The 27,762-nt window shown below is 35.6% G+C and overlaps 1 protein-coding gene across 1 annotated transcript in view; it reads right to left on the bottom strand.

Moving 5' to 3' along the window:
• The window catches only part of Rasa1 (RAS p21 protein activator 1), a 107,662-nt gene extending 91,833 nt beyond the window's left edge, over window positions 1-15,829 (bottom strand). The window contains exon 1 of the mRNA XM_047555874.1: window positions 14,704-15,829. Coding sequence (XP_047411830.1) covers window positions 14,704-15,218 — 515 coding nt within the window. The 5' untranslated portion in view covers window positions 15,219-15,829. The remainder of the gene's footprint in view (window positions 1-14,703) is intronic.
• Window positions 15,830-27,762: the final 11,933 nt, after the last annotated feature.

Raw genomic sequence — 27,762 nt, 5'->3', positions numbered from 1 at the left:
CTGAAAAGGCCCACTGGCTTGAATGTATGATCACTGACAAGCTAACACTTACTAAGGCTCCATTTTCTTAACCTGTCATGACTATATCTTTTGCTACAATTTCCATTATTTAAATAAGTCAGTACCACTAAGAAGGTTACTGTGGGATCTTTTTAACTAGAAAACTTCAGTAATGTATCACATATTGATTTAATTGATATTATAGTTTAATTTTTTTGTGCAAATACTTCTTTCCAAATTTGTTTAATGAGAACATTGTTGTCACTGGGGATAAATCTTCATTTTCTGTGATAATACACCACCTTCAGTAATGTCTCTGATATATTCAGAAAAATTAAGGTTTTGTTTTGTTTTTGTACTAGGATTGAACCCGGGGCACTTAACCATGAAGCTATATTCCCAGCCTTTTTTCTTTTTTTTTTAATTTTGAGACAATAAATTTCTGAGACTAGCCTCAAACCTAGGATCCTTCTACCTCAGCTTCCCGAGTTGATGGAATTACTGGTATAAACCACTGTGCCCAGCAGAGGAATCAACATTTGTAAGATGATCAAGGTAGAGAGAAGGGCATCTCAGAAGAAATAGGAATTTTCTTCATGAATTTTCTAGGAATAAGGAAACAGAGATATAAAATTATACAACTTAAAAGAATAACAGTGTAGTATTGAAGAAACAAAGTACTGAAAAACAGGGTAAAGGAGGCTTTAATATTTTTATTTCATTATGCAAGTGTCAAAACATTGGGTCAAGATACTAACTTACTAAAATCATGATCAGCAATTTGTTTAATGAAGGGAAATAGAGGATAACAGATACATCAAAAGTCGTAAGGTAAGTATTTGGGTCAAACTTGTTTCTTTTGCATGTGTGTTGGGTCACAGGAGTAAAATCTACTTCTTTTGGTGAGTCATCATCAAAATTAGGTTTGAAAGCTACTATTGTCTAGACAATGGAGTTTAAGAAACCATCTAAGATTTGTCTTTACATGATCATGCTGGAAGTAATATAAAGTGGTTTTTGAAATTCAATTTAGTTGCTTTCCACCAATTTTTGTTTTCAGAATAGAACAAAATTAAAATAATAGGAAGCATCATGAATAGTAATTAAAAAGGGTATTTTTCATTAAATTTTGGTTTCTTTTTAATTTTGACACATATTAGTACTGTGTCACAATGTATAAGGCATTTAATATTCACTTGAGTTGAGATCAAAACATTTTGAAAGTCATTAATAATGAGAGCTATTAATTGGCTGAAGGAGACATTAGGAACAAGGAGAAAATTAACAGACTACTTCAATAGGAAGAAAGAGCAAATGAGGGTTTCGAACAAAAATTAAAAGAAATGTTAGATTAGAAAGCAATTTAGGAGGTAGAATACAACAATCTTGACAAATGATTAGATCAGAATGAGAGAGGAGAAAAGAAATCTTAAAAATAAAAAATTGTTTTTAAAGGTTAAGAAAAAGATTGCCTTCTATGGATTCCACAGATCTACACTACTAAATATAAGCCTTTAAGATGGCATTCAAAGACTAATGCATAGGTTCCCCCCAAGGTATTGTATTCAACTTTCTTCTTCTATACTCCATCAGGAGCCCTGTGCACAGGGCAAATACCATTTCCACAAAACTTAACTCTAAGCAATTGAAAAGTACATTTCTCCACAGTATTCTAAGAATCTATATGATTTCTAATACTAAACTGTAATGTTACATTATTTAATCATATTAAATAAAATAGGACCTTAAAAACAGTACCGATGCCAAAACTTTGTTATTTTCTATTCACTTTGGTCAATATTTCAAAAAATGGCTTCATGATAAAAAAATTCTGATTCTAAGATCATAAAAAGAGGATAGTATTATAGAATTCTAATATTTTAACTAGAAGATTCAATCTGCAGTCTGAGGTTTGTTTTTTCTTCCATATCCCAAGAGAAAATAATCAGATTTATACAATAAATTAATGCAAACACATAATTAACTCCTTTTTAATTGCCAACAACAGCAAAGACAATTCTTAAATGATTCTATTAAAACTGTATTTCTCCTACCACCAGCTTTCAGCATTGCAAGATGCCCCATAAGTAATACAAGTACAGTAGCAATCCCACTCTACATATGTAGATTGCCTTTCTTAAGTCAAGTAGGAACTAGTAATAAAATATTCCTAAATATTCATACGGTCACTACTTAACCCAGTGATAAGCAATTCCTCTAAATCTGTGCTTTGGCAGTCACCCTAAATCACAAATAAAGTAGATAAACAAAAAGTTAATTATGTACCTGTCCATCTACACATGTAGAGAGATACCTACAGTCACTTAAGCAAGATAATATGGAAAAAATTCTCTATACAGTTGTTGCCCAATAAATAAGTTAACAATGATTTAATTTAAAAAATACTCTCTTCAAAGAAGATAACGTAAGAAAACAAAGCAAAAAAAACAAAAAACGGGCCTATCATTGCTTCCCATTCAACCTTTTTTTTTTATTGTAAACAAATGGGATACAAGTTGTTTCTGTTTGTACATGGCATAAAGGCATACAATTTGTGTAATGATAAATTTACATAGGGTAATGATGTTTGATTCATTCTGTTATTTTTTCCCTCCCCCCCACCCCTCCCACCCCTCTTTTCCCTCTATACAGTCCTTCCTTCCTCCATTCTTGCCCTCCTCCCTAACCCTAACTCTAACCCTAACACTAACCCCTCCCACCCCCCATTATGTGTCATCATCCACTTATTACCAATATCATTCATCCTTTGGTTTTTTTGAGATTGGCTTATCTCACTTAGCATGATATTCTCCAATTTCATCCATTTGCCTGCAAATGCCATAATTTTATCATTCTTCATTGCGGAGTAATATTCCATTGTATATATATGCCACAGTTTCTTTATCCATTCATCAACTGAAGGGCATCTAGGTTGGTTCCACAATCTGGCTATGGTGAATGGAGCAGCAATGAACATTGATGTGGCTGTATCTCTGTAGTATGCTGAGTTTAAGTCCTTTGGGTATAGGACAAGGAGTGGGATAGCTGGGTCAAATGGTGTTTCCATTCCAAGCTTTCTGAGGAATCTCCATACTGCTTTCCACAGTGGCTGCACTAATTTGCAACCCCACCAGCAATGTATGAGTGTTCCTTTTTCACCACATCCTCGCCAACACCTATTGTTGCTTGTGTTCTTGATAATCGCCATTCTAATTGGGGTGAGATGAAATCTTAGGGTAGTTTTGATTTGCATTTCCCTTATTACTAGGGATGTTGAACATTTTTTCATATATCTGTTGATTGCTTGTACATCTTCTTCTTTGAAGTGTCTGTTCATTTCCTTAGCCCATTTGTTGATTGGATTATTTGTATTCTTGGTGTAGAGTTTTTTGAGTTCTTTATAGATTCTGGAGATTAGTGCTCTATCTGAAGTATGATTGGCAAAGATTTTCTCCCACTCTGTAGGCTCTTTCTTCGCATTGCTGATAGTTTCCTTTGCTGAAAGAAAGCTTTTTAGTTTGAATCTATCCCAGTTATTGATTCTTGCTTTTATTTCTTCTGCTATGGGAGTCCTGTTGAGGAAGTCTGGTCCTAAGCCAACATGTTGAAGCTCTGGACCTACTTTTTCTTCTATAAGATGCAAGGTCTCTGGTCTGATTCCGAGGTCCTTAATCCATTTTGAGTTTAGTTTCATGCATGGTGAGAGATATGGGTTTAGTTTCATTCTGTTGCATATAGATTTCCAATTCTCCCAGCACCATTTGTTGAAGAGGCTATCCTTTCTCCATTGCATATTTTTGGCCCCTTTGTCTAGTATGAGAAAATTGTATTTATTTGGGTTTGTGTCCGTGTCCTCTATTCTGTACCATTGATCCACCTTTCTGTTTTGGTACCAATACCATGCCGTTTTTGTTACTATTGCTTTGTAGTAGAGCTGAAGATCTGGTATTGCGATACCCCCTGCTTCACTCTTTCTGCCAAGGATTGCTTTAGCTATTCTGGGTTTCTTATTCTTCCAGATGAATTTCATAATTGCTTGCTTTATTTCTGTAAGGTACATCATTGGGATTTTAATTGGAATTGCTGGCTGGTCCAAGTGCAGTGGTGTTTACAACTAATTGATCCCATTCAACTTTAAGAAAGTTATTTTTATCACTTTGTGAATGCCTGTACAGAGGCAACAAAACTCCATTCTGTATTGCCTGAAATAACCTTACAGAATGCATGTATATGTATGTATCCAAACATTTTCAAATAAAATGTTTATGCCAGTGGACTATGATAATCATATGCATATGTTTAATATTTAGGACAACCACTAAGAAAAACATTGCAAAATGACACATTCAAAAACACTCTAGATAAGTCAGTATGTAACCCTAACAAATGTTTAAGGATAAATGAAGAACAGAAAGACAGAAAATAAAATACAAAATGGCAGACTGAAGCCATAACCTATCAATACTAAAACTGATAAACCTTTAGCAAGATTGACAAAAGGAGAGAAGATATAAATTACCAACATCAGGAATAAAAAGGTTATATCACTATATATACGGTAGCCATTAAAAGAATAATTAGGGAATATTACAAATAAGCGTAAGCTCACAAATTAAATAAATGAAAATAAGTCAATTCCCTCAAAAACCACAACTAAAAAACTCAACTAAAACAAAGTATGAGTAGTCATGTAACAATTAAAATAATGAATTCATAATTTAAAATGTTTTAAAAACTTGGAGAGGAAAACATAAAACCCAGGCCCAGATGGTGAATTTAACCAAATATTTAAAGAATACTTAATAAATATTTCATAAATTCTTTGACAAACTAGAAGAGGAAAGAAAACTTCCTACATTATACTACTAGGCCAGTATTGTTCAGATATTGAAACCAGAGATAGACAGTTAATATCATATGCTTAATGTTTCAATACTGAATCCTGTCTATTTAAGACAATTAACAACCCATGGCATGGATGTCCACTCTCACCACTTATTCAACATGGGCAAACATATCAGAAACAAAGAAAACTGTTCACATTTACAGGTGACATGATTATATAGAAAATCCCATGGATTCCATAAATTCCTAGGAACTAAAAGGTAAGCTTGGAAAGATCGCAGGACACAAGACCGAAATACAAAAACCAGTTGAGTTTTTTTAATGATATTCTATATACTACAAACATGTAGAAATTAAAATTAAAACCACAATAACATTTACAAAATCATTTTAAGTAAAATAAATTAAGTATAAATGAAACAAAAGATGTACAGGATTTATATACTGAAAATTATAAAATATTCATAAAAAAAGAAGACTTAGACTACATGGAGGCACACATCCCACATCAATAAAGACATCAATTCTCCCCAATATCATCTATAAATCAATGCAATTCCTATAGGAATTTCAGCAAAGATTTTGTAAACATGGAATAGCACATTCTAAAATTATATGTAATAAATACTAAGACATAATGAAAAAGGATAAATGGAAGAAATCACTCCACTTGACACTGGAACTTATTATTTATAATAACAAGGGTAATCAAGTGTGATACAATAGTCTCCCCCAACCTCAGAGGATATGTTAAGACCCCCAGTGGGTAACTGAAACCAAAGATATCACTGAAGCCTATATATACTACATTTTTATATACCTATGATAAGTGTAATTTACAAATTGGCACAGTAAGAAATTAACAATAACAAATAACAAAATAAAACAAGTACAAAAATATATTGAAAAAAGGTTATTCAATACTTAAAGAATTGTTAACTTCTTGGATTTTTGATTTAGTATTTTAGACCACAGCTGACTGCAGGTAAAAATGAGGAAAGTGAAACAGGGTAAATGCAGACTACTATATAGTTAATAGATGGAGACACACAAATTGATGGAACAGAATAGAAAATCAAAATGTAGACCAACACCAATATGCCTACCTGATTTTTGACAAAAGTGCAAAAGCAATTCAATGGAGCAAGGACACTTGCTTTTTCAACAAATGGTGCTAGAGTAATTTAACTACAGTAGGCACAAAAAGAGAACCTCAATTTAAGCCTCATATTTTATACAAAAATTAAGTCATTATGGATCATGAACTTACTATAAAACATAAAACTACATAACTTTTAGAAACAGTAACAGGAGAAAATCTTTGAGATCTAATCTAAGCAAAGAATTCTTAGAACTTACCTCTAAAAGAACAATCCATAAATGAAAAACCTGATATATTAGGCCTCAACAAAATAAAACTCTTGTTCCACAATAGACCCTATTAAGAGGAAAAAAAGACAAGCTACAGACTTGGAGAAAGTAGGAGCAAAGCACACATGCAACAAAGGACTAATATTTGTAATTTATAAAAAAAAATCAAAATTCAGCACTAAAAAAAAATCCTATTGGAAAATGGGCAAAAAAGAGGAACAGACATTCAGCAAAGAAGATGTACATACAGGTGGTAATAAGCATGTGAACAAGTCCTCAACATTATTACCCACAAGCAAAATGCAAATTAAAACCACAATGAGATATCACTAAACATAGCGGAATGGCTAAAATAAAAAATGATGACAACATCAAATGCTGGTGAAGATACAGAAAAAGTGAATCATTCATACGTTGCTGGTGGGAATGTAAAAGGATACAGTCATTCTAGAAAACAGACTGGCAGTTTCTTCTAAAGGTGAACATGCAATTACCATAAAACCCAGCAGTTATACTCTTGGGCATTTATCTGAAAGAATGAAAACCTTGTGTTTACACTCACAGAAAAACTTACACATAAATTAAATAGTAACCAAAACTGGAAGGAATCCAAATGCAGCTGAACAAACTGTGGTATGTCTATATCATGGAATACTACTCAGCAATGAAAAGAAGCAAAATTCTGATACATAAAAAAATTTGGATGAAGGTGGAGGAAATTATGCTGAGTGACTAATGACAATCCCAAAAGATTACATATTATATGATTCTACTTATACAACCATCTTTAAATGACAAAATGAAGAACAGATATATTGATTGCCAGAGGTGAGGGAGAAAAATAAGGAGAATTGTTATAGAAATGCTGCACAAGGGATCCTAGAGGTGATGAAACTTTTCTGGACCTCCAATATGATGATGATTACATGAATCTACGCATGTTATAAAACTGCACAGTACTAAATACACACAGATGCATATGCATGCATACACCCAAGTGAGTGTATAAAATGAGCAATATCTGAAGAAGCGCATTATATCAATGTCAATTTCTTGGTTTTGACACTGTACTATTATAGTTATACAAAATGTTACCAATGAGGTAAAATGGGTGAAGGGTACATGTCTGGATTATTTCTTAAACCTGCATGTGAATATATACTACCTCAAATGAACAAACAATTTAAAAATTGAGATGAATATTTTAATAGATAAACAAGGACAATAAGTGTCTTAAATAGGAATCCAGTCTAGTGAGTTACACCAACAAAAAAGACCAAATGAGTTAAAAGAGATCTCTACGTCTTACCCTTAGATTAACACAGACATATTAGAGAAAGAAAAAAAGTTTATATTAATATTGAAAATATTAAAAGTAAATTAATAATTGATAACATTATAAGTAAATATTAAAAGTAATATTGAATGTTGTAACGACAAACACAATAAGTACAGAAAACTTGCTGGAGTCATATCGTGTCCATAGAATTTTCCATTGCTACCACAGTCACATGTAAAGATCTTTCTTAAAAAAAGATATGAATTTAAATAACTTTCAATTTTTCAACATAGTTATAGCCAAGAGATGTCATAAAAAAGGAAGGTAAAGTAAGGTAACTTTTCCTACAGTAAGAACTCTATTCAAGTAGTAGATGCATTTAATCTGTTCTAAACGTATCCAAATCCATGCTTAAATATGCAGAATTAACCATGTGTTAGTCTGTTCAGGCTGCCATAGCAAAATGCTATAGTCTGAATGGTTTTAACAACAGAAAAATTTTTGCACAGTTCCGGAAGCTGGAAGTTGAAAGATCAAAGTGCCAGCATAGTCAATTTCTCCAGAGGTTTCTCTCTTTCACTGGTAGATTATGGGCTTCTCAGTGTCCTCACATGACCTATTCTTTGTGCATGCACACTCTATGTTTCTTCTAATAAGGAGACGATTCCTATAGGATTTGTGAGCCACACTTTATGACCCCATTAACTTTAACTACCTCTCTAAAGGTCCAAATATAGTCACATAGGGGCTTAGACCCTCAATCTTTGGAGGGAAAGGTGGGCATAATGTAGTCCCTAAGACCCAGTTGACTACCAACATTCTTATGTATTGTTTTGTATGGTATATATACATATATGTGAGGTACTCTATGTACTCAAAGGGAACAAAGCAAAGGAAAAAGCATAGTAAGTATTGAGCATACCCAATCTGAAAATCTGAAATCCATTCAGATTTCAAATTTGGGATGCTCAACTGGTAAAGTCTACACAGATATTCCAGAATCTGAAACATTCTGAAATCTGAAACCTTCTCAACCCAAGCATTTAAGGTAAAAGATACTTAACCTATATTTGCATTAGAATCCCAGCTCCATTACTTAGTTTTCTCAATATTAAATATTAGGATAATAGTTATTTCCACAGTATATTTGTAAGAATTGAATATCTAGTTGTAAGAATTGAATAAGATATCTATGTAAAATGCCAGACATCAAAAAAATGATTAGCAAATCAGTGTAGTAGGCCTCTGCCTTCTAGTCCTTTTAAAAAAGGGAAACTTACTACAAATTCTACTCAAATCTAAACATATCTGAAAAATTATGAGATCAAAGTCTATCTCAGTTCTTATAAGAACAAAGTCTATCTCAGTTCTACCACTTTCTTGCTATATGAACCTAAGCAAGCTGTTCTATCTCAGTCAGCTTCTTCTGTACCTAGGCAATAAAAGTGTTCCCTTAATCACTAAAATGCATATAATACCAAACATGAATGTTTCAAAAGGTAATCAAACATTATTAAATTCTAATTAAAATTATAGTATGAAATTTCAATATCATTCTTTCATTTACTTTCTTTCATCCTTCAATTCTTCAACAAATATATTCTGAATTTATAAAACTTACCTGTACAATGTGTCTGTAATTTTTATCATCTTATTTCTCTGAATCCTTCATTTTTCAAGTTCTTATATCATTTATATCACATAGTATTCACTGCTTCACTCATTAAATCATATAATCACTAAATGACTAAAATTATACTCCAAACTCTGTTGAGATAAGCTATATTAAGATGTTATCATTAAGTTGTACACAGTAACAACTATTTTTAACTTAGCCCCAAACTGAATTGTATTGCAGGTAATTTCAAGATAGCAGACCCATCAAAGATCTACAATGAACCATATCCAGTATCCGTGTGTATTATTTTTGATTTCGAACTAAGATAATGGTAACCAAAAGACAATATGTATTATTGGGATATTTGACTCAAGTAATGAAAGACAACTTCTCATGTTGGGTCTAAGGAAGGAACTTGTATTTGTCTTCTCTCCCATCCCATCCCTCACCACTAGTATTCTAATATTATCTGCAGTAAATACAAATGAATAATACATGTGGTACACTATCTTTGTCCTCAAGAAAACTCATCTTCTCATATTTGTGTTCTTACAGTCACTACTCATACTAAATTTCCAATGGGTCGTAGGACTAGCCTTGGTCATTGAAAGATTAGCAAACATGAGAAACACAGAGGCTTGGTAAGTATTGGCACACTGGGGTTTATTCTTTAAGAACACTCCCTTGTTCTCTTAGAATGTTTCTTGCTATAAAAAACAAAAACAACAACAACAAAAAAACCATACTTCTTTAAACATAGAGGCTAGAGGAAGGAAAGGTAGAAGAGAAAAGCCCAGTGAAATGCCCAGCTACCCACCAGCTTTTACAGCCATCCCAGCTAAGGCACCAGCTTTATGAGTTAAGAAGCTGACTTGGAATTATAGCAAACGGATGACATGTGGAACAGTCACAATCAAGCCTTGCCTGAATTTTATAATCAAAAGCAAAAAAAAAATTGTTGCTGGTTTTGCAAATAAGTTTTGGGAAGCTACAAAACAACAGATATCCAAAACAAGTAAAGCAAAAGGAACAACAGTTCCTGTTAGGTAATGAGCAACAACAAAAGGTCAGTAGTAAATCTTATAGCTAATTATAATATATATTTTCTCCCCTAAAGTTACTGTTTTGGGTATTTTAGTGTTGTTGAAGGCATTCTGCTCATTTCTCTAATGAGACCAGTAAAGAAATAGAAGTAAAGCAACCAGAAAGGCCTACTCTTCATTTTCCCTTTCTTCTCCCTGATTTATGGTTGTTCTTGTTCTTTTTCTGTCAAGAAAGTTTGCCTGATTTACCCAGAGTAGCTTACCAATCATCCAGGCCAATCCTAACCTTCAGTTTTGCCCTGTACCTCAGTAACTACAGGGACCCCCTTTAACCTCCCTCCAAAACACAGGTAAAGTTCAGCAGAAACAACTCCTCACTAAGGACCTACAGCTTATACTCATTTAACTAATAATTCTTTTCGACCCAATATAATCCTTAGGCAAAGGAAATCAGAACCTATCACCTCTTATTCAAAAAATAAATTAAGCAGTAGGAAAATGTACCTGCTACTTTTCCTCAATGAATCTATTTATTCTAATTATATAAATTTCTTATTTTAGCCCCCATGGTCCTTTACTCATAATTCACTTATGATATTAACCTTACTCTAGCTTTAATTTAGTTATTGGTTTAATTAACTTCCTCCTACTAGAATTAAAATTTCCCTGGAAGAGGGACTCATTGAGAAAGGGGGCATTTTACTCATTGCCCATAACCCCTGAAGCACCTCTACCACTCATACAAATACAGTAAAAATATCTGAGTCCTAGTCAGCTACTCTGTCCATAACTACTCTTTGCAATTCTCACCACTACTTTTATTAAGAAACAATGACTCACCCATACTTACAATGAAATCAGTAACAAAGTTAATGAATGCTACATGTCCTAACATTAACCTTCAACAATTATTTAACTTAATTAAGCATGATTTTACTTTTGTATAGAGAGTAAAGTTATTTTTAAGGAAAAAAGGAATTATTTACAATTCCATTTTCTCTTCGTTAAGGACACAGGCTTTAGATGCCTCAATACTATTAGGTCCAGGGCAAGATCTAAGCCAGATGCCAGGCAAATAATATCAAAGGCAAAGTAGCCCTGGTGGTAACTACAGCAAAATGAAGAGCCAAGAACCCAAATAAAACTGGCAGCCACTACTCAGCTCTAATAATCTACTCTTAAGTAGGAAAAGCTACCAGGTTTAACCAAGTCCGTGGTATAACAAAGTCCTGTGACTTTTCAAGAGGTGACAGAAATTGAGGCTCCTTAAAATGTGACACCTTCCTATTTTTAAAAGATAGTTACTAATTACTAAATATTCCAAGTAGACTAAAAGCAAGCAATATATATTTGTGGGTTGAATTCTCATCAAAGGTTTCTGGTACTGCAGGCTAGCAGCTCAAAAATCTCTAAATTATTGAAGGTACACTAGGGGAACAATTCCCATTTATCATCACTCCTTGATCCTACAGAAAAGTAACAAGGACTATGAAAAAAGTTCCATAAAATTACAGAGTACCACTGACAAACTTCTTTAATTTACCTTTCTACTGAGAAAGAAATGTTAGCAGTTTTAGATACAGAAATTTTCATAGCAGAAAAAAAACCATAGGGAGAATATTTTTTATTTCAAAAAACTTGCAAAAAGGAAAATATTCAAAGAAGTTATAGTTAAACCTATACAAACATTTCCAATCTAAACCAAACTAATGAAAATGCTTAGTAATAAGCATGAGACTAATGATGCATCATGCACACAGACAAGCTACAAAATACTAATAGTGTTAATACATTTGCAGTGATCTGTCTACATAATGTCACTGGACTCTGTTGAGATCAACAGCATAAAACCAGCTGAAAACAAAGTTAAACATTTTCCCTGACCAGGGAACCCTAGTCTATCAAACCATTCATTCTCAATAATGTGACCTACACTTTTGTCACACTCACACTATCAATAACTAAAATGATCAGTTATTAGTAGTCAAATATTTATTTAGTCCAAGAACATTTCTTCGATTCTTTTTACGAAAGTTGACATTATTTAAACAAGTTATTGAGGTTCTTTCCTTCCATATAAAAATAAAAACAGACCATTTGAATATCACTTCTAAATATGTTTAACCTTTTGCTGGAAGCCCTTATAAAGTTAAAATAAAGTTTTAAATAAAATCAATCATGGTAGGCTTGCCTTTGGAGTTCAAAACAGCTCTAAAACAGTTACCTAAGCCAGTGTGGAGGTGGCACCTGTAGTCTCACTTACTTGGGAGAAGGGGCAGGAAGATAACTTTAGTCCAGGAGTTTGAGGCCAGGCTAGGCAATATACTGATCCCATATCTCAAAATAATAAAATACTTATTAATAAAGGAGTCCCTCTAACAAAAGAAGTAATAGGCAACCTATTGACAATAAAATTATATTACTGTTATTTGGGGGGATTATTTATTTATTAGAACACTTACTATGTACCAGGCACTGTGTTGAGTAGTTCAGAATTCTCATTATATCTTAAAAATAACCATATAAGAGAAGTACTATTATTATCCCTATTTTACAGATTCAAAAACTGTCCTTTCCAACTGACACAGCAAGTAAGACTGACAGGATTCCAGCCTAAATCTTGAACAACCTCACAATTTTCGGGCTTAACCACTACACTTTATTGCTTCCCAGAGCTCTAGGTTGGTATCTGAGTACATATTTTTAAAAGAGGGAGAGAGAGAAAAGGAAATTTGCATTTCTGAATGACAAAATGTTGTAACTATATTAGAAAATAGGCTGAGGATGTAGCCCAGTGGGTAGAGATTCTTGCCTGACATAAGCAAAGCCCTAGGTTTGATTTCCAGCACTGGAAAAAAATAAATACTAGACATGGAGGGTACTTTTTATAACATTAGCAATTCCTATATGCATAGTCATATTCCTAAATATTCTTATTCCTAAATATATATGATAAAAGTCTCACCTAATGAACTTCTCACAAACACAATTTTTCTAAGTACTCAATAATGTTTATTAAAAAGCTAATGGGAACACTTTGTACTTTCCACTCAATTTTGCTATAAACCGAAAACTGCTCTAAAAGTCTACTAAAAACAATTTAAGAACTACAATATGCTACATATGCCCAAGTCAATTCAGTTATGAAATGACATAATTCTTCCCGTATTAGAAGATGCATTTTGTTTATTATAACCACAGTACTAAGCATGTAATAAGCATTTAATAAATATTTGAATAATTTTCTCGAAAAGACACTAAGGTGTGTAAAAATGGAATTTTGAACACTTCCAGAACAATACCAAGAAAGTCTGTAATACAGATACATGTTGGAATAAAATTAGACCAAAAAAAAAAAAAGAACTCTATTAAATAACATGTAAGGAATACAATATTTCTATACCATGGTTGGCATAAATAAAATTACTTTTCCACCTTAATTAAGTAAAAAATGGATTAGTATTAAAGAATCTTTTCCTAATTCGATTTTTAAGTCCTTTCTAAATCCTCTAAAGAACCTTAGAAAAAAAATTTTTTTAATTGTCCATATGAACCAAATCGTTTTTTCCTAATATTAACTAAGGCTGTTTTCCTAATGTTAATTAAAACTGATGAAGTTATCTATCAAGCAAGTGTTGCTTATTACCACATCACATCTCAATATTTTCTTCTCATCAAGGTCCACCTTTATAAATACATACCTAGTTTCATTTATGAAGAGTACCAGTAAGGAAGAGATTCTAACTCATACAAAAGTGATCTATCCACATATTCTGAAGTAAACTATCCAAATTAATTTTCAAGTGGAATACTGTATTGACCACCAACAACGTGTGCTTAAGAGAAGCACTATGCGTTAATGGTTTTCTTCAATCTTGTACTTACAAAGTCTCAATATAAAAGTATTCCACAAATACTAATAAACAAATTCTATGGAACAAGTTACAAAACTGTTGGAAGTGTGGACCTTTAATCGCACCTGTAATTCACATAACAACTTTTTCTGATTTCTAGTGAGTGATCCAAAGACTTTTCTGAATCACTACGCTTTTAGTAGACAGAAGTTGAAATTTGCAACTTAACAAAAAGAAAGCATTCTGACCCATGAGTTTTCCAAATTTTATTAATATAACACTCATCTAAATATCTGTACTGAAGTTTCTCACTAAACACTTAGCTTCGACAGGGAACACAGGTTAATATTGGCTGTGACTGCCTTAACAGCTACAGGCTTGGTTGAATCCTGGGACACCACCTCAATTTGGAAGGGGCAAACCCATATCTGGTTCTCACTAGATACACATTTTTCCCATGCTTCCCATCTTAAAATTTTTACATCTTCCCATAGGAGCAATAAATACAGAAGACGCCAGGGAGTATGCCTGTAGGGAAGATGACTGATCAAATTAAATTCTGACCCATGAAACCTGAAGCTTCAAAACTTTTCTGAACAAATCACAGCTGAAAGAACACGGTAGGCTTTAGTCTATTCCCACTTCTTTCCTGGAGCCAGCTTCTCCAATCCATGAACAGAAATCATTACTTACTGGTTAGTTGGAGGAGCAGTCAGCGGTATGGCCACCTCTTCCTCCTCGTACTCTGGTCCATCCAGAGAGTCACCTTCGTCCACTGTGCCAAGGCCCGCGCCCAAACTGGGCAGCTGAGGCGGCGGCGGCAGAGGGGGAAATCCGCCGCCTGGCCCGAGGGTCTCAGAAGGCAATGAAATGGTCCCCCTGGTGAGAGCCATCTCTCCACTAGGTCCGGCGGCAGCAGCACCAGCCACGCCAGCAGCAGCGCCTCCCCCTGTCAGTCCAGCTCCCCCAAGTGCCCCCGCCGCGGACCCGGCACCTAGGAACCCTGACCCCAAAGCGGCTCCGCCACCCAGAGTCGCGACCACTTCAGCCTCCACCAGCCCAGGATAGGGGGTGGCTGCCACCGGCGGGGCCGCGGGTATCTTCACCCGACACACCGCCGGACAGGCGCTGGAGCCCGCTGCCGCACCGCCTCCTGCTCCAGCAGTCACCGGGCCGCCTTCCTCACTGCCGGCCTCGGCCGCCATCATGTTGAAGCCCGCTCTACCCTGCCTACCCTGCCCGCCCGGGAGCCCCGGGGGCCAGTAGGCCCCGGCTCCGAGCCGCCCCACCCAGACGCGTCCCCCCTTCAGCTCCCCAGGCGGAGGAAACAACAACAAAAGGAGAGAGTCCGCCGCCGCGCCCCCTCTTCGGGCCACAGCCCAAGATCAGGAGCTGCCTGGGATACGGGAAGCGAAGTGGGCAAAAAACGCAATGCCTGCACAAACGCCACCCAAACCTCACCTTGCACACCCACACTCACGCCCACACATTCACAGAAGAGGAAAACTTCCTGGCTTCAGTAAAGAGGAAGGGAAGCCCAGGGAAAGCGGCTGAGGCGGCTGCCGCTCCTTCAGCCGCCGCCACCGCTTCTTTACCACCCCAGTTCCGGCCACCCCCACCGCAGCCACAGCCGGTGCCGCTGCTGGGTCTGGGGCCACTGCAGCCGCTTCATCCTCCACCGGCTCGAGCCGCGAGGGGTGGGGAGGAGAAGAGGAAGGGGGGCGGGGTAGTGGGGAAACTGAACTGCTCGCTACCTGGAGCTCTCAGTTAGTGAAACCCGAGAGAAAGGAAGGCGGGGCAGGGAGGACTAGCTGAGGGAAGGAAGGGCGGCGGAGGAGGAGGAGGAGGGAGAGGGCAGCTTCTACGCAGGCGCATTCCCGTCGCAGGGCCTAGGGGCCGGGCCTGGAAGGAGGAAAGGGAAGAGTGGGGAGGGAAGGAAGCGGCGGGGACGCGCTCGCGGTCCCCTTCGGGTTCCGAGCGCGTGGCGACGCAGCCGCTTCTCCAGTCGGGCAGGCCAGTGGCGCGCGCCTGCCTCACCGGGCTTTGTTAGACGCGCTGAAGGATAGGGTACCTAAGAACGCGGCGGGAGTAATGGAGGAACCAGAATGCGGTGAAGAGGAAGGAAGGGAAAGGAGAATGCCCGAAGCTAGTTCCCACTTTCTCACTTGTAAAAAAAAAACCGCCTCAGCCGGCGGCACAGAAACTAGGAGGGGCGGGGAGTCTGCTGCAAAGGTCAGGGCAGTACTATTATGTTTTCTTCATTATTGTCTTTGCATTATACAAATCACCATATGACAGTTGCACACTAAAAAATAAACTGGATCCTGGGACTCAAGAAAGGAAACGAAGTGAATAAAGGAAGCCATATGAGAAAGAAGAGTGGAAATTTTGTGTAGAAATAGTAGCTGTAGAGTCACATTTCTGTCACTATATTTATATGTATGTTTTCTTTGCTCGCTGTCAAACATAGACGTATTTTCCTGTGCCATTACAAATCTGTCGGGTACTAAAGAAGAAAATGAAGACGAAAGGTGCCACAGAAAACAAATGAATCTACTTTTGTCCTGCTTTGTGCGGAAAAGAGTACAGGACATGATCTATGATGAACAATGTCAATGGACAGAGCACCTTTATGTCAAACCTCAAGAATGCCCCTGAGTGCTAGTTATATATAGTTACATAAAATGACATAATATTTGCATATATGCACATCCTCGCATACACATTAAATCATCTCTAGATTACTTATACTACCTAATACAATGTAAATGTCATGTGCAGGGTTATTACACTATATTGTTCAGGAAATTATTACATGGAAAAAAGTCTGTCCGTGTTCAATACAAATGCAATTATTTTTCCAAGTATTTTACACGCAAGATTGGTTCAATCCGGAAGATACAGAGGGCAGGTATTGTATATGCATTCATATAAGTGGAAAAAATCATTCCCATTGTTTGAAATTACAATACTGGTAATTTGCCCTTTGGGATTCATATACCATTCTTGTCTTTTAAATTCTCCCATGAGGCTTCTCACATTCAATACCATCGAATATTGATCTTTGAAGTCAATATTTTCTGTGCTAAAGATTATAAAACCAACAAAGGAGCACATTAGAGATAAGAAGGGACTAAAATAGAAACTCAAGAAAAGGGGAAATCACTATAAAGGAAGGATGGCAAGGTACAGGAAAAATATTTCCTTTAAAGATTGCATATGCCTTATTTACCTTGTCAGTGACAGCAAATGATAAAATAGAAGTATATGCCTCTTACACAGTATATTAACTGAGAGAGCAAAATGGATTAGTCCCAAGACCTGGACTTCTTAGAGGATTCAGATCAGCAATAATAGCCCTGTAACTTGTAAGAAAGGTAGGCCCCACCTCAGATCTTCTGAATTAGCAACTGTGCAGCAATCTAATTTTTAACCAGCCCTTCCAGTGATTGCACACTTACATTTCAGAACCAACGTACTAAAGTATAATACGATAATCAGAATGGAGGCAAGCAATACCTTTAAAATGTTCTGAAAGAAAGAATAGATGTCATTCATTAAGTTGTGGATAAGAGATGTGAGTTCCTATGCTCTGTGCTATTCTAGAAAGGAGATTAGGAAATGAAAAATAACAATGAAGCAGTTTCACAATCCTTAAGATAAGTAACAGTACTACTTCTTCCTGTGGACTTTCTGAGAACGGTTTTTCTTTTAAATGTAGACCCCCAGAGTCATGATATCATTAAAGTACCCACTGTGCCTGCTACCTAATGTATGAACCCCAAGTACAACTTCCCCAACAAATTTTCACATAACTGGTGCTTAAAAACCTACAGTGTGTTAGCATCCCAGTCCAACTCTTCAACCCCCATCACAACCATCAGCCATAGAATGCAGGACATTGAACTGTGAGATTCTCACCATTCCCTGGCAATCACTCATCTCTAAATGCTCAAACCCCATCTACTTGAGAGTCCGTCAGGATTACTACTGTAATCACATAATTACCTCCTCCTGTTTTAAAAATCCTTCCTCCCACCCCCAGTACTAGGGATTGAACCCAGGGGTGTTTAACCTCTAAGCCACATCCGCAGCCCTTTATTTTTTTCTTTTAAGACAAGGTGTAAATTGCTTAGACTGACCTTGAACTTGCAATCCTCCTGCCTCAGCCTCCCAATTTGCTGGGATTATAGGCATGCACCACCATACCCGGTCTGTTTTCAAATTTCTTTTGCACTTAAAGTTCAGTATTTAATACAGTCTAACATTTATTATACACTATTATATTGTTTTCCAATGACTTTTTAAGTATACATATCTACAGATCTTACTGCAAATATGACCTGTGGTCTACCTGTCTCCCTAGCCCAGTTCTAGGCATACTTGACACACTGCTTTGAACAGATCTCCATCCTTTCAAAATGTAGCATATCTAAAATAAAAGTCAATTAAATTTATAGATAATATTAAATAGGTAAGTATTGAAAAACAACAGTAGGCAAAAAGAGAGAAAAATTCAAAATACCTTTTACCTTTAGTAAAATAGTCCATTATATCTGTGATTTTAGAAACATTACTTGAGATATTGAAATATAGTTTTTAAGGAAGACTAATTTAAAATGCTGTGCAGAAACTTGTGCATGAAAAGAAACTGAAATTTTCAATTAAGAAAATAAAGTTTGCTTATTCTAATTTCATTGGTAACTCAAATAGGAATGTAATTTATTTCAAAAATATTTTTTGCAGTTTTAATACCACAAGTATGTGGAAAGGTAATTCTGATTTAGTAAAAGAGCTAAATTTTAGATTACCCCAAGGGATTTATAGCAGATGTATGATTAGTTTTCTGATGGGAGGATTGAGAAGTAATAAAAAGCTTACAACTGAGTCTGAAGAATCTCAAATAATGTCTCTGCCCTAGTACATCCTGAGCTATCTATGCAAACAGGCTTCCAAGTTTATCTGAATAGTGTCAAAAGATTTCATTGACCCAAAAATTTTGGAAGGAAGCCTTTGCTTCTAACCCTAACATCCCCACTGCATTTATTGACTTCTTTTAAAATCTCCTAGAGCACAATGGATTTCCTAATTAAAAGATCTTTTAAGAAAATAATATTTAGGGGATACAGGTTAAAGGAAACATTTCTATGAAAAAGTAAATAGTTCTGTAGAGATTACAGTACATATATAATAACTGAGTGGTAAAAAAATCATAAGCATCACAGAGAAATTAAAAGAATAGTCTAATATCTGAGGTTATAAAATAAACTTCAAGGGAAATTAGTAGGGACCCTCTTGAAACATTTAAACTTATGGTTAGAGAAGCTTAGATTGTTTAGATCAAAATACCCCTTCTTTTGAAGGATTAAAGAGTTTAAACTATTATATAGTTTATAATCGTTATACAGTTTATCTTCTTATCTTATTTTTCTGCATTTTACAGATTTTTTCTTATATATTATCAGAAAATTTTCCCCATTTATTATTTTAAGACTCTTCTGCATAACACTTTCCTCTGACCAAGAACATTTATATTTTTTTCTTTCTGTGCCTTGGCTTCCATGATTGTATTCCATGGTAGAAATAAAAGAGAAAGGAAGTGAAATGGTTTTAGGGCAAGAGAAGTGGAGTCAGGGTGGGTGGGACTTTAGTTCATATTTTCTTTATTTTTACATTCCCATTCTTTGCATATGTGTCAGCAACATTTTAAACATCACCTGAAGTATCTTCCAAAATCCAAGTAACCTTTGACCTTTTCACCTCAGGAATCCAGCAGTCTCTAGTTCTAGTTACATTCTTTGATCTACCTGAGAGTCTCCAAGTAACCTTTTCACCTAAAGATGATCAAATGCACAGTGCTTTTTAATTGTCTAAAATAACTTCAAAATGAAAGAGTTAGTGGGGTCTTGAGTTGTTATAGATAAATAAGGTGTGAGCTTTAAGTGCTTCAAAAGTAATGTGAGTAACATAACTTTACTAAACTATAAATAGTTTTCGATTTCTAACTGTAATTATTTCTTGACTCACGTATTCTGAAGACTTTTCAACTTCACTTGTTGAATCTTAACCCAACTTTTGTTTTTCAAGTTTCTTATTCATTCTTTATTGTTTAAAAAAAAATAAAATATAGGGTTGGAGCTGGGGCTCAGTGGTAGAGCGCTTGCCTCCCCGCACATGCAAGGCACCAGGTTTGATCCTCAGCACCACATAAAAGGAAATAAATAAAAATATTGTGTCCACCTCCAACTGAAAAATAGTTTTAAAAAATGAAATATACTATGTAGTATAAAAGCATGTCGCAGTAGACTTCTCAATCTTAAAAATTGTTTTCAATAAAAATGGAGAGACTATTGAATTGCTTGAGTCTGCTAATTTTGTGAAGTGAGATGGATTTTACTTTTGTTAACTACTGCTTCTTGCCATTCTTTTCATAAAAGGAAAAGAATTGCAAGGCAGGTAGAGATGAAGAAAAGAAAAGAAAAATAATTTCAGGTAAAAAAGGAAGTCTTTTGAATTGCATAATTTCAGCTTCATGAAATGTTTACCAGGTGTTGTTTTCTCATGGACTTATTTTTTGTTATTGGTTTGCAGACCACGTAGTTTAGTTGAATTTCCCCAGAAGCAGATATTGAGACTAGTACCTGAGTGTTATCCTGTATTTGAGTGGTCCCAGTAAATTTAACTAGGAGAGCTAGGAAGGGAAGAAAGCCAATATAGGGTATATTAATGAGCAGGTTACCAATATGAGCAACTTGGGCTCCATTACACTGGAAAGATAGCACAGAATTTACTTGACAGTTGTCACTCTTGAAGGACAAAGAAACTGTGGGTTTTATTCATATGTTCTCATTTGTCATTGGTTGAGGGCTCCTCCTAGAAGCCGCTCTTCTGCAACCCCTTCAGACTACCTTGTATGCAGTTTGAGAATCTTACTGGCTAGAAAAATCCCCAGGTGGAGAGCCACTGGTGCTTGCAGTAAGGGACCATTGGCATGTACAGAACAGGTGAGTGCCAAGCAAGTATGCTCTTAACACTGACAGTGCCTACTGCACTTGGATTTGACAACCCCATGATGAAAAATTTCTTTCTATTAAATATAGGTACTTTCGTTTGGAATGTTGTTATACTTGAGCCATTTATATTTAATTTATCCTATTCTCTGACCTACTAAGACTATTTAGCACAAGTGCCTAAGGAGCTTATTCAATGTTAATCATGGTGTGGTTGGCATGAGAGCTCCTGATTTCTTAGTAATGCATTTTGTCTCAGAGTAGAACTAACCAGAAGGAATGGTTTCTAATTATTGCTTGATTCCAATACATGTCTGTTCTTTTAATAATATGTATTTTCATTTAGACAATAAAATAGAAGCAAAAGTAGTTATGTGCTGGACACAGAATAGTTCATTGACTGCAAAATGGTAAAATTTGAGAAAAACTATCATGAATATTATGATAGCACCTTCGAGAACTAAAGTAATAAAATATTTTCATTAAAAGTGATCTTAAAATCAAGCCTTACATTTGTAGATATTTTTAAAGGTTTCAGAGTACTTTCTTGTGTACTCTTTCACAACTTTGAAAAAATTGGGCAATATTATTATCCTCAGTTGACAGATTTGTAAGGCTTTTGAGTTCCAAAGGTGTGGTCAGTTCATCTCAAGAGACAGATGTCTGTAAGGATTTCTGGAGAAGCAAAGCAGAACAAGAAAACTGTTCCACAATAAAATGTCCAGTATCATAGGGAACCGTAATAAATCTTATTGTTCAGAACCCAGAAGCAGCTCTTGGGAATTAGCAGGCATGCTCACAGCCACGTCTGAAGAATCATGACTGTGTTATTGTCTCCTTGGGTCACTATTCCATTCTCATGACTTAAGTGCTCCATCACTGTTTGACTATTCCTCCCAACATAGTCACTGCTTCTCCTCATTCTCCACCCCCAGTATCACCATCCCTCTCTCCATACTTCTCTACTTCTTGATTCCTATTTAGTAGTGGTTTTCACTACTTTTGTGTTTCTATTTATATTATACCAGGCCAGGGGTAAATGGTGAACCAAAATAAATGTGTCTTTGATCTCATGGAGCACAGAGTTTAAAAAGAGAGGTAAACAATTAACCAAGTAGCCACAGACATAAATGTAGTATTTGTGGGGGACTGGGGGTAGAACTCAATTGTAAAGTATTTGATTAACTTGCCTGAGGTTCTAGTTTCAATCCACAGTACCCCAAAATATAAAATAAATTAAAAGCTGTGTTTAATACTAAGATAAATTATATTAGGAAGAGAAGTTGAACTAACTTGAATCATAATAGTCTTTATGGCCACTTAACAGAGTCTTTGTTTGAGTGTAAACAGAGTATTTTGGTATATTAATGTAGACACTGTAAATCAGCCCCAAACCTGGAATGCTGCAACAGATTGTCTTAGAATCCGCTTCTTTCACTACTTGCTCTGTAACCCTAGAAGCGTTACTTAACCTCTCTGAGTCTCCACTTTCACATCTGTTAAATGCACGGATAAAAATACTCTTTGCTAGGTTTGGTTCCCCAAGAAGCAGACCCTGAAACTAGAACTGGAATTTAAGTTATTTGGGAGGAAATTCCAAGAAACCCAATTGTAGAGAGGAGAAGGTGAGACAGGGAAGGGAAGGAAGCCTACAAAATGTGCTTTATCAAACAGGTAACCACGGGAGGTGTGTGGGGAGAGTGTCATTTCCATGGGGTTACTATAGAAGACTATGTAAAGCATGTCTCAGATTTTTATGGAGACTTAAAATAGAAAAATAGTGAAACAAGGGAGGAGCTCAATAATTTGCATCTACAGTCATTGATAAAAGTCTTATTGGGACAATGAGCCTCACACACCTAAAATATAGCATAATATTACACTACAATGTAAATTCAGTACATAACTGTATCATGAATGGTATAAATGACAGCAATGCTGGTTTAGAAAAGACAGCTTGTTTCCTGGATTAAAAGGGCAAAGCTTTTCTTTGAGTACTGTTAACTCTCACTATTAACTTCATTAATAATAGAGGAGAGATCAGATCTCTCAAACAAAGAGACAGGAAAGATGAAGAAACAAAGTGAATATTTTTTGGTGGTAGAGAATAAATAAGTCAGCTTTACTAGAGTAGAAAATTTGTATTCAGAAAGGAATATTAAGTTGTAAGTTAGAACAAGGTTATGGAAAATTTTTAAGGCCAATCAGAGGCTTTTGGTTTTTATCTTGAGGCAGATAGGCAGCTGCTGAAGATTATTGAATAAAGCAGACCACAATAGAAACAAAAATCTATGAATGAACATTGAGTCTTAGATCTTGAAAAGGACATTGGAGTTTACCTAACGTAAGTCCTATGCAAATGCAAAAGACTTTTCTAGAAAACTTGTGACTTGGAGGAAAATTTGTACATTTTCAGTGAGTCAGTGTTAAGATCTGGCTGGCATAGCTATAAATGTTAGAAAGTTTAATCAGAAACATGGTCCAATCATTTTCTCACATGGGTCCTAGTTCATGTTTCTAAATCTATAAGTATGGAGTCCTTAAAATACTTGAAGCTAATAAGTTCTCCAAGAAAAATTTCTTACGTGAAAATTCTGGTTTTTTTCATAAGATTTCAAAAAGCCAGATGTGGAGGCCTCACCATCTTTTTTTTTTTCATCATTTTCCCCAGCACTGACCTAATCTGCTGGATTTGTACTGGAGTTCGAGGCTCCTGTATACCTTGGGTCAGTTGGGGATGTGAATCTGCCCTTGAGTCATCCGCTGAGGTCTTTCTTTAGATTACCCCCTCCCCAAGTTTCCTGTATTGATTTGTAAAAGCACTTTATACACAACATAGTTCAGGCATATATGTTATAAACAAATTTCTTCCCAATCAGTTGATCATCCTTCAGTTTTATCTGTTGTGATAAATGCTGCATACACAGGATTTTTTGTTTTCAAAAGCTACCACTTATTTCGTGTTTGACTTTAGTTTTTGACAACCTACTTATGAAGTTTCAAAAATAATAACCTATGCATTTTGCCTCAAATTTTTAGAGTTTTATTTATTAGAATTAGATATTATATTTATTTAGAACTAATCTTGATCTAGGATAAGAGGTATGGATCTAATTTTACTTAAAAATACAAATTTGTTGAAGATCAATAAGGACAAATGCAAAAAATATATTTTTATAGTATAGCCTTCTTGGTTATAAAAGTCATATTCACAACAGAATCTTCTATAAGGAGAATTTGTGGTGAGATAATTTATGTTCTAAGATTTTAAAGCCTTTTCAGGGAAATAATGCTTGAGGTCAAAAATCATGAGTGAACTATTTTTTTTTTTTTAAGAATCTCATTTAATCTTTTTTTTTTTCCTTTTCCATCCTTCTTTTTTTTTATTGTAAACAAATGGGATACATGCTGTTTCTCTGTTTGTACATGCAGTAAAGGCATACCATTTGTGTAATCATAAATTTACATAGGGTAATGATGTTTGATTCATTCTGTTATTTTTTCCCTTCCCCCCACCCTTCCCACCCCTCTTTTCCCTCTATACAGTCCTTCCTTCCTCCATTCTTGTCCCCCTCCCTAACCCTAACTCTAACCCTAACATTTATCCCTCCCACCCCCATTATGTGTCATCATCCACTTATCAGCGATATCATTCTTCCTTTGGTTTTTTGAGATTGGCTTATCTCACTTAGCATGATATTCTCCAATTTCATCTATTTGCCTGCAAATGCCATAATTTTATCATTCTTTATGGCTGAGTAATATTCCATTGTATATATATGCCACAGTTTCTTTATCCATTCATCAATTGAAGAACATCTAGGTTGGTTCCACAATCTGGCTATTGTGAATTGAGCAGCTATGAACATTGATGTGGCTGTATCTCTGTACTATGCTGATTTTAAGTCCTTTGGGTATAAGCCAAGGAGTGGGATAGCTGGGTCAAATGGTGGTTCCATTCCAAGTTTTCTAAGGAGTCTCCACACTGCTTTCCAGAGTGGCTGCACTAATTTGCAACCTCACCAGCAATGTATGAGTGTACCTTTCTCCCCACATCCTCGCCAACACCTGTTGTTGATTGTATTCTTGATAGTCGCCATTCTAATTGGGGTGAGATGGAATCTTAGGGTGGTTTTGATTTGCATTTCTCTTACTACTAGAGATGTTGAACATTTTTTCATATGTTTGTTGATTGCTTGTAGATCTTCTTCTGTGAAGTGTCTATTCATTTCCTTAGCCCATTTGTTGATTGGATTATTTGTATTCTTGGTGTAGAGTTTTTTGAGTTCTGTATAGATTCTGGAGATTAGTGCTCTATCTGAAGTATGATTGGCAAAGATTTTCTCCCACTCTGTAGGCTCCCTCTTCCCATTGTTAATAGTTTCCTTTGCTGAAAGAAAGCTTTTTAGTTTGAATCTATCCCAGTTATTGATTCTTGCTTTTATTTCTTCTGCTATGGGAGTCCTGTTGAGGAAGTCTGGTCCTAAGCCGACATGTTGAAGCTCTGGACCTACTTTTTCTTCTATAAGATGCAGGGTCTCTGGTCTGATTCCGAGGTCCTTAATCCATTTTGAGTTCAGTTTCATGCAAGGTGAGAGATATGGGTTTAGTTTCATTCTGTTGCATATGGATTTCCAATTCTCCCAGCACCATTTGTTGAAGAGGCTATCTTTTCTCCATTGCATATTTTTGGCCCCTTTGTCTAGTATGAGAAAATTGTATTTATTTGGGTTTGTGTCCGTGTCCTCTATTCCGTACCATTGATCTAACCTTTCTATTTTGGTACCAATACCATGCCGTTTTTGTTACTATTGCTTTGTAGTAGAGTTGAAGATCTGGTATTGTGATACCCCCTGCTTCACTCTTTCTGCTAAGGATTGCTTTAGCTATTCTGGGTTTCTTATTCTTCCAGATGAATTTCATAATTGCTTGCTCTATTTCTGTAAGGTACATCATTGGGATTTTAATTGGAATTGCATTGAATCTGTATAGCACTTTTGGTAGTATGGCCATTTTGACAATATTAATTCTGCCTATCCAGGAACATGGGAGATCTTTTCATCTTCTAAGGTTTTCTTTAATTTCTTTCTTTAGTGTTCTGTAGTTCTCATTATAGAGGTCTTTCACCTCTTTTGTGAGATTGATTCCCAAGTATTTTATTTTTTTTGAGGCTATTGTGAATGGGGTAGTTTTCCTAATTATTCTTTCCAAAGATTCATCAATTACGTATAAAAATGCATTAGATTTATGTGCATTGATCTTATATCCCGCTACTTTACTGAATTCACTTATGAGTTCTAAAAGTTTTCTGGTGGAATTTCCTGGTTCCTCTAAGTATATGATCATATCATCAGCAAATAGGGATAGTTTGAATTCTTCTTTTCCTATTCGCATCCCTTTAATTTCTTTGGTCTGTCTAATTGCTCTGGCTAGAGTTTCAAAAACAATATTGAATAGAAGTGGTGAAAGAGGGCATCCCTGCCTTGTTCCAGTTTTTAGGGGGAATGCTTTCAGTTTTTCACCATTTAGAATGATATTAGCCATGGGCTTAGCATAGATGGCCTTTACAATGTTAAGGAATGTTCCCACTATCCCTATTTTTTCTAGTGTTTTGAGCATGAAGGGGTGCTGTTATCAAATGCTTTTTCTGCATCTATTGAAATAATCATGTGATTCTTGACTTTAAGTCTGTTGATATGGTGAATTACATTTATTGATTTCCTGATGTTGAACCAACCTTGCATCCCTGGGATGAAACCCACTTGATCATGGTGCACTATCTTTTTAATATGTTTTTGTATGCGATATGCTAAAATTTTGTTGAGAATTTTTGCGTCGATGTTCATTAAGGATATTGGTCTGAAATTTTCTTTCCTCGATGTGTCTCTGTCTGGTTTAGGTATCAGGGTAATATTGGCTTCATAGAATGAGTTTCGGAGAGTTCCCTCCTCTTCTATTTTATGGAATACTTTGAGTATTGGAATGAGCTCTTCTTTAAAGGTTTTGTAGAACTCAGATGAGAACCCATCTCGTCCCGGACTTTTCTTTGTTGGTAGGCTTTTGATGACTTCTTCTATTTCATTACTTGAAATTGGTCTATTTAAATTGTGTATGTCCTCCTCATTCAGTTTAGGCAATTCATATGTCTCTAGAAACCTGTTGATGTCTTCAAAATTTTCTATTTTGTTGGAGTATAGATTTTCAAAATAGCTTCTAATTATGTTTTGTATTTCAATCGTGTCTCTTGTGATATTACCTTGTTCATTCTGAATTTTAGTGATTTGGGTTTTCTCTCATCTTCTGTTTGTTAGTGTGGCTAAAGGTTTATCAATTTTGTTTATTTTTTCAAAGAACCAACTATTTATTTTGTCAATTTTTTGTATTGTTTCTTTGTTTCAATTTCGTTGATTTCAGCTATGAGTTTAACTATTTCCTGTCTTTTACTACTTTTGGTGTTGGTCTGTTCTTTTTCTAGGGCTTTGAGCTGTAGTGTTAGGTCATTTATTTGTTGAGTTTTACTTCTTTTATTAAATGCGCTCCATGAAATAAATTTTCCTCTAGGTACTGCTTTCATAGTGTCCCAGAGATTTTGATATGATGTTTCTTTGTTCTCATTTACCTCTAAGAATTTTTTAATTTCCTTCCTAATATCTTCTGTTATCCATTCATCATATAATAGCATATTGTTTAATCTCCAGGTGTTGGAGTAGTTTCTGTTTTTTACTCTTTCATTTATTTCTAA

This window comes from Sciurus carolinensis, chromosome 6 (genome assembly GCF_902686445.1).
Source record: "Sciurus carolinensis chromosome 6, mSciCar1.2, whole genome shotgun sequence".
Lineage (NCBI taxonomy): Eukaryota > Metazoa > Chordata > Mammalia > Rodentia > Sciuridae > Sciurus > Sciurus carolinensis.
This window is presented reverse-complemented; position numbering and strand designations above follow the sequence as displayed.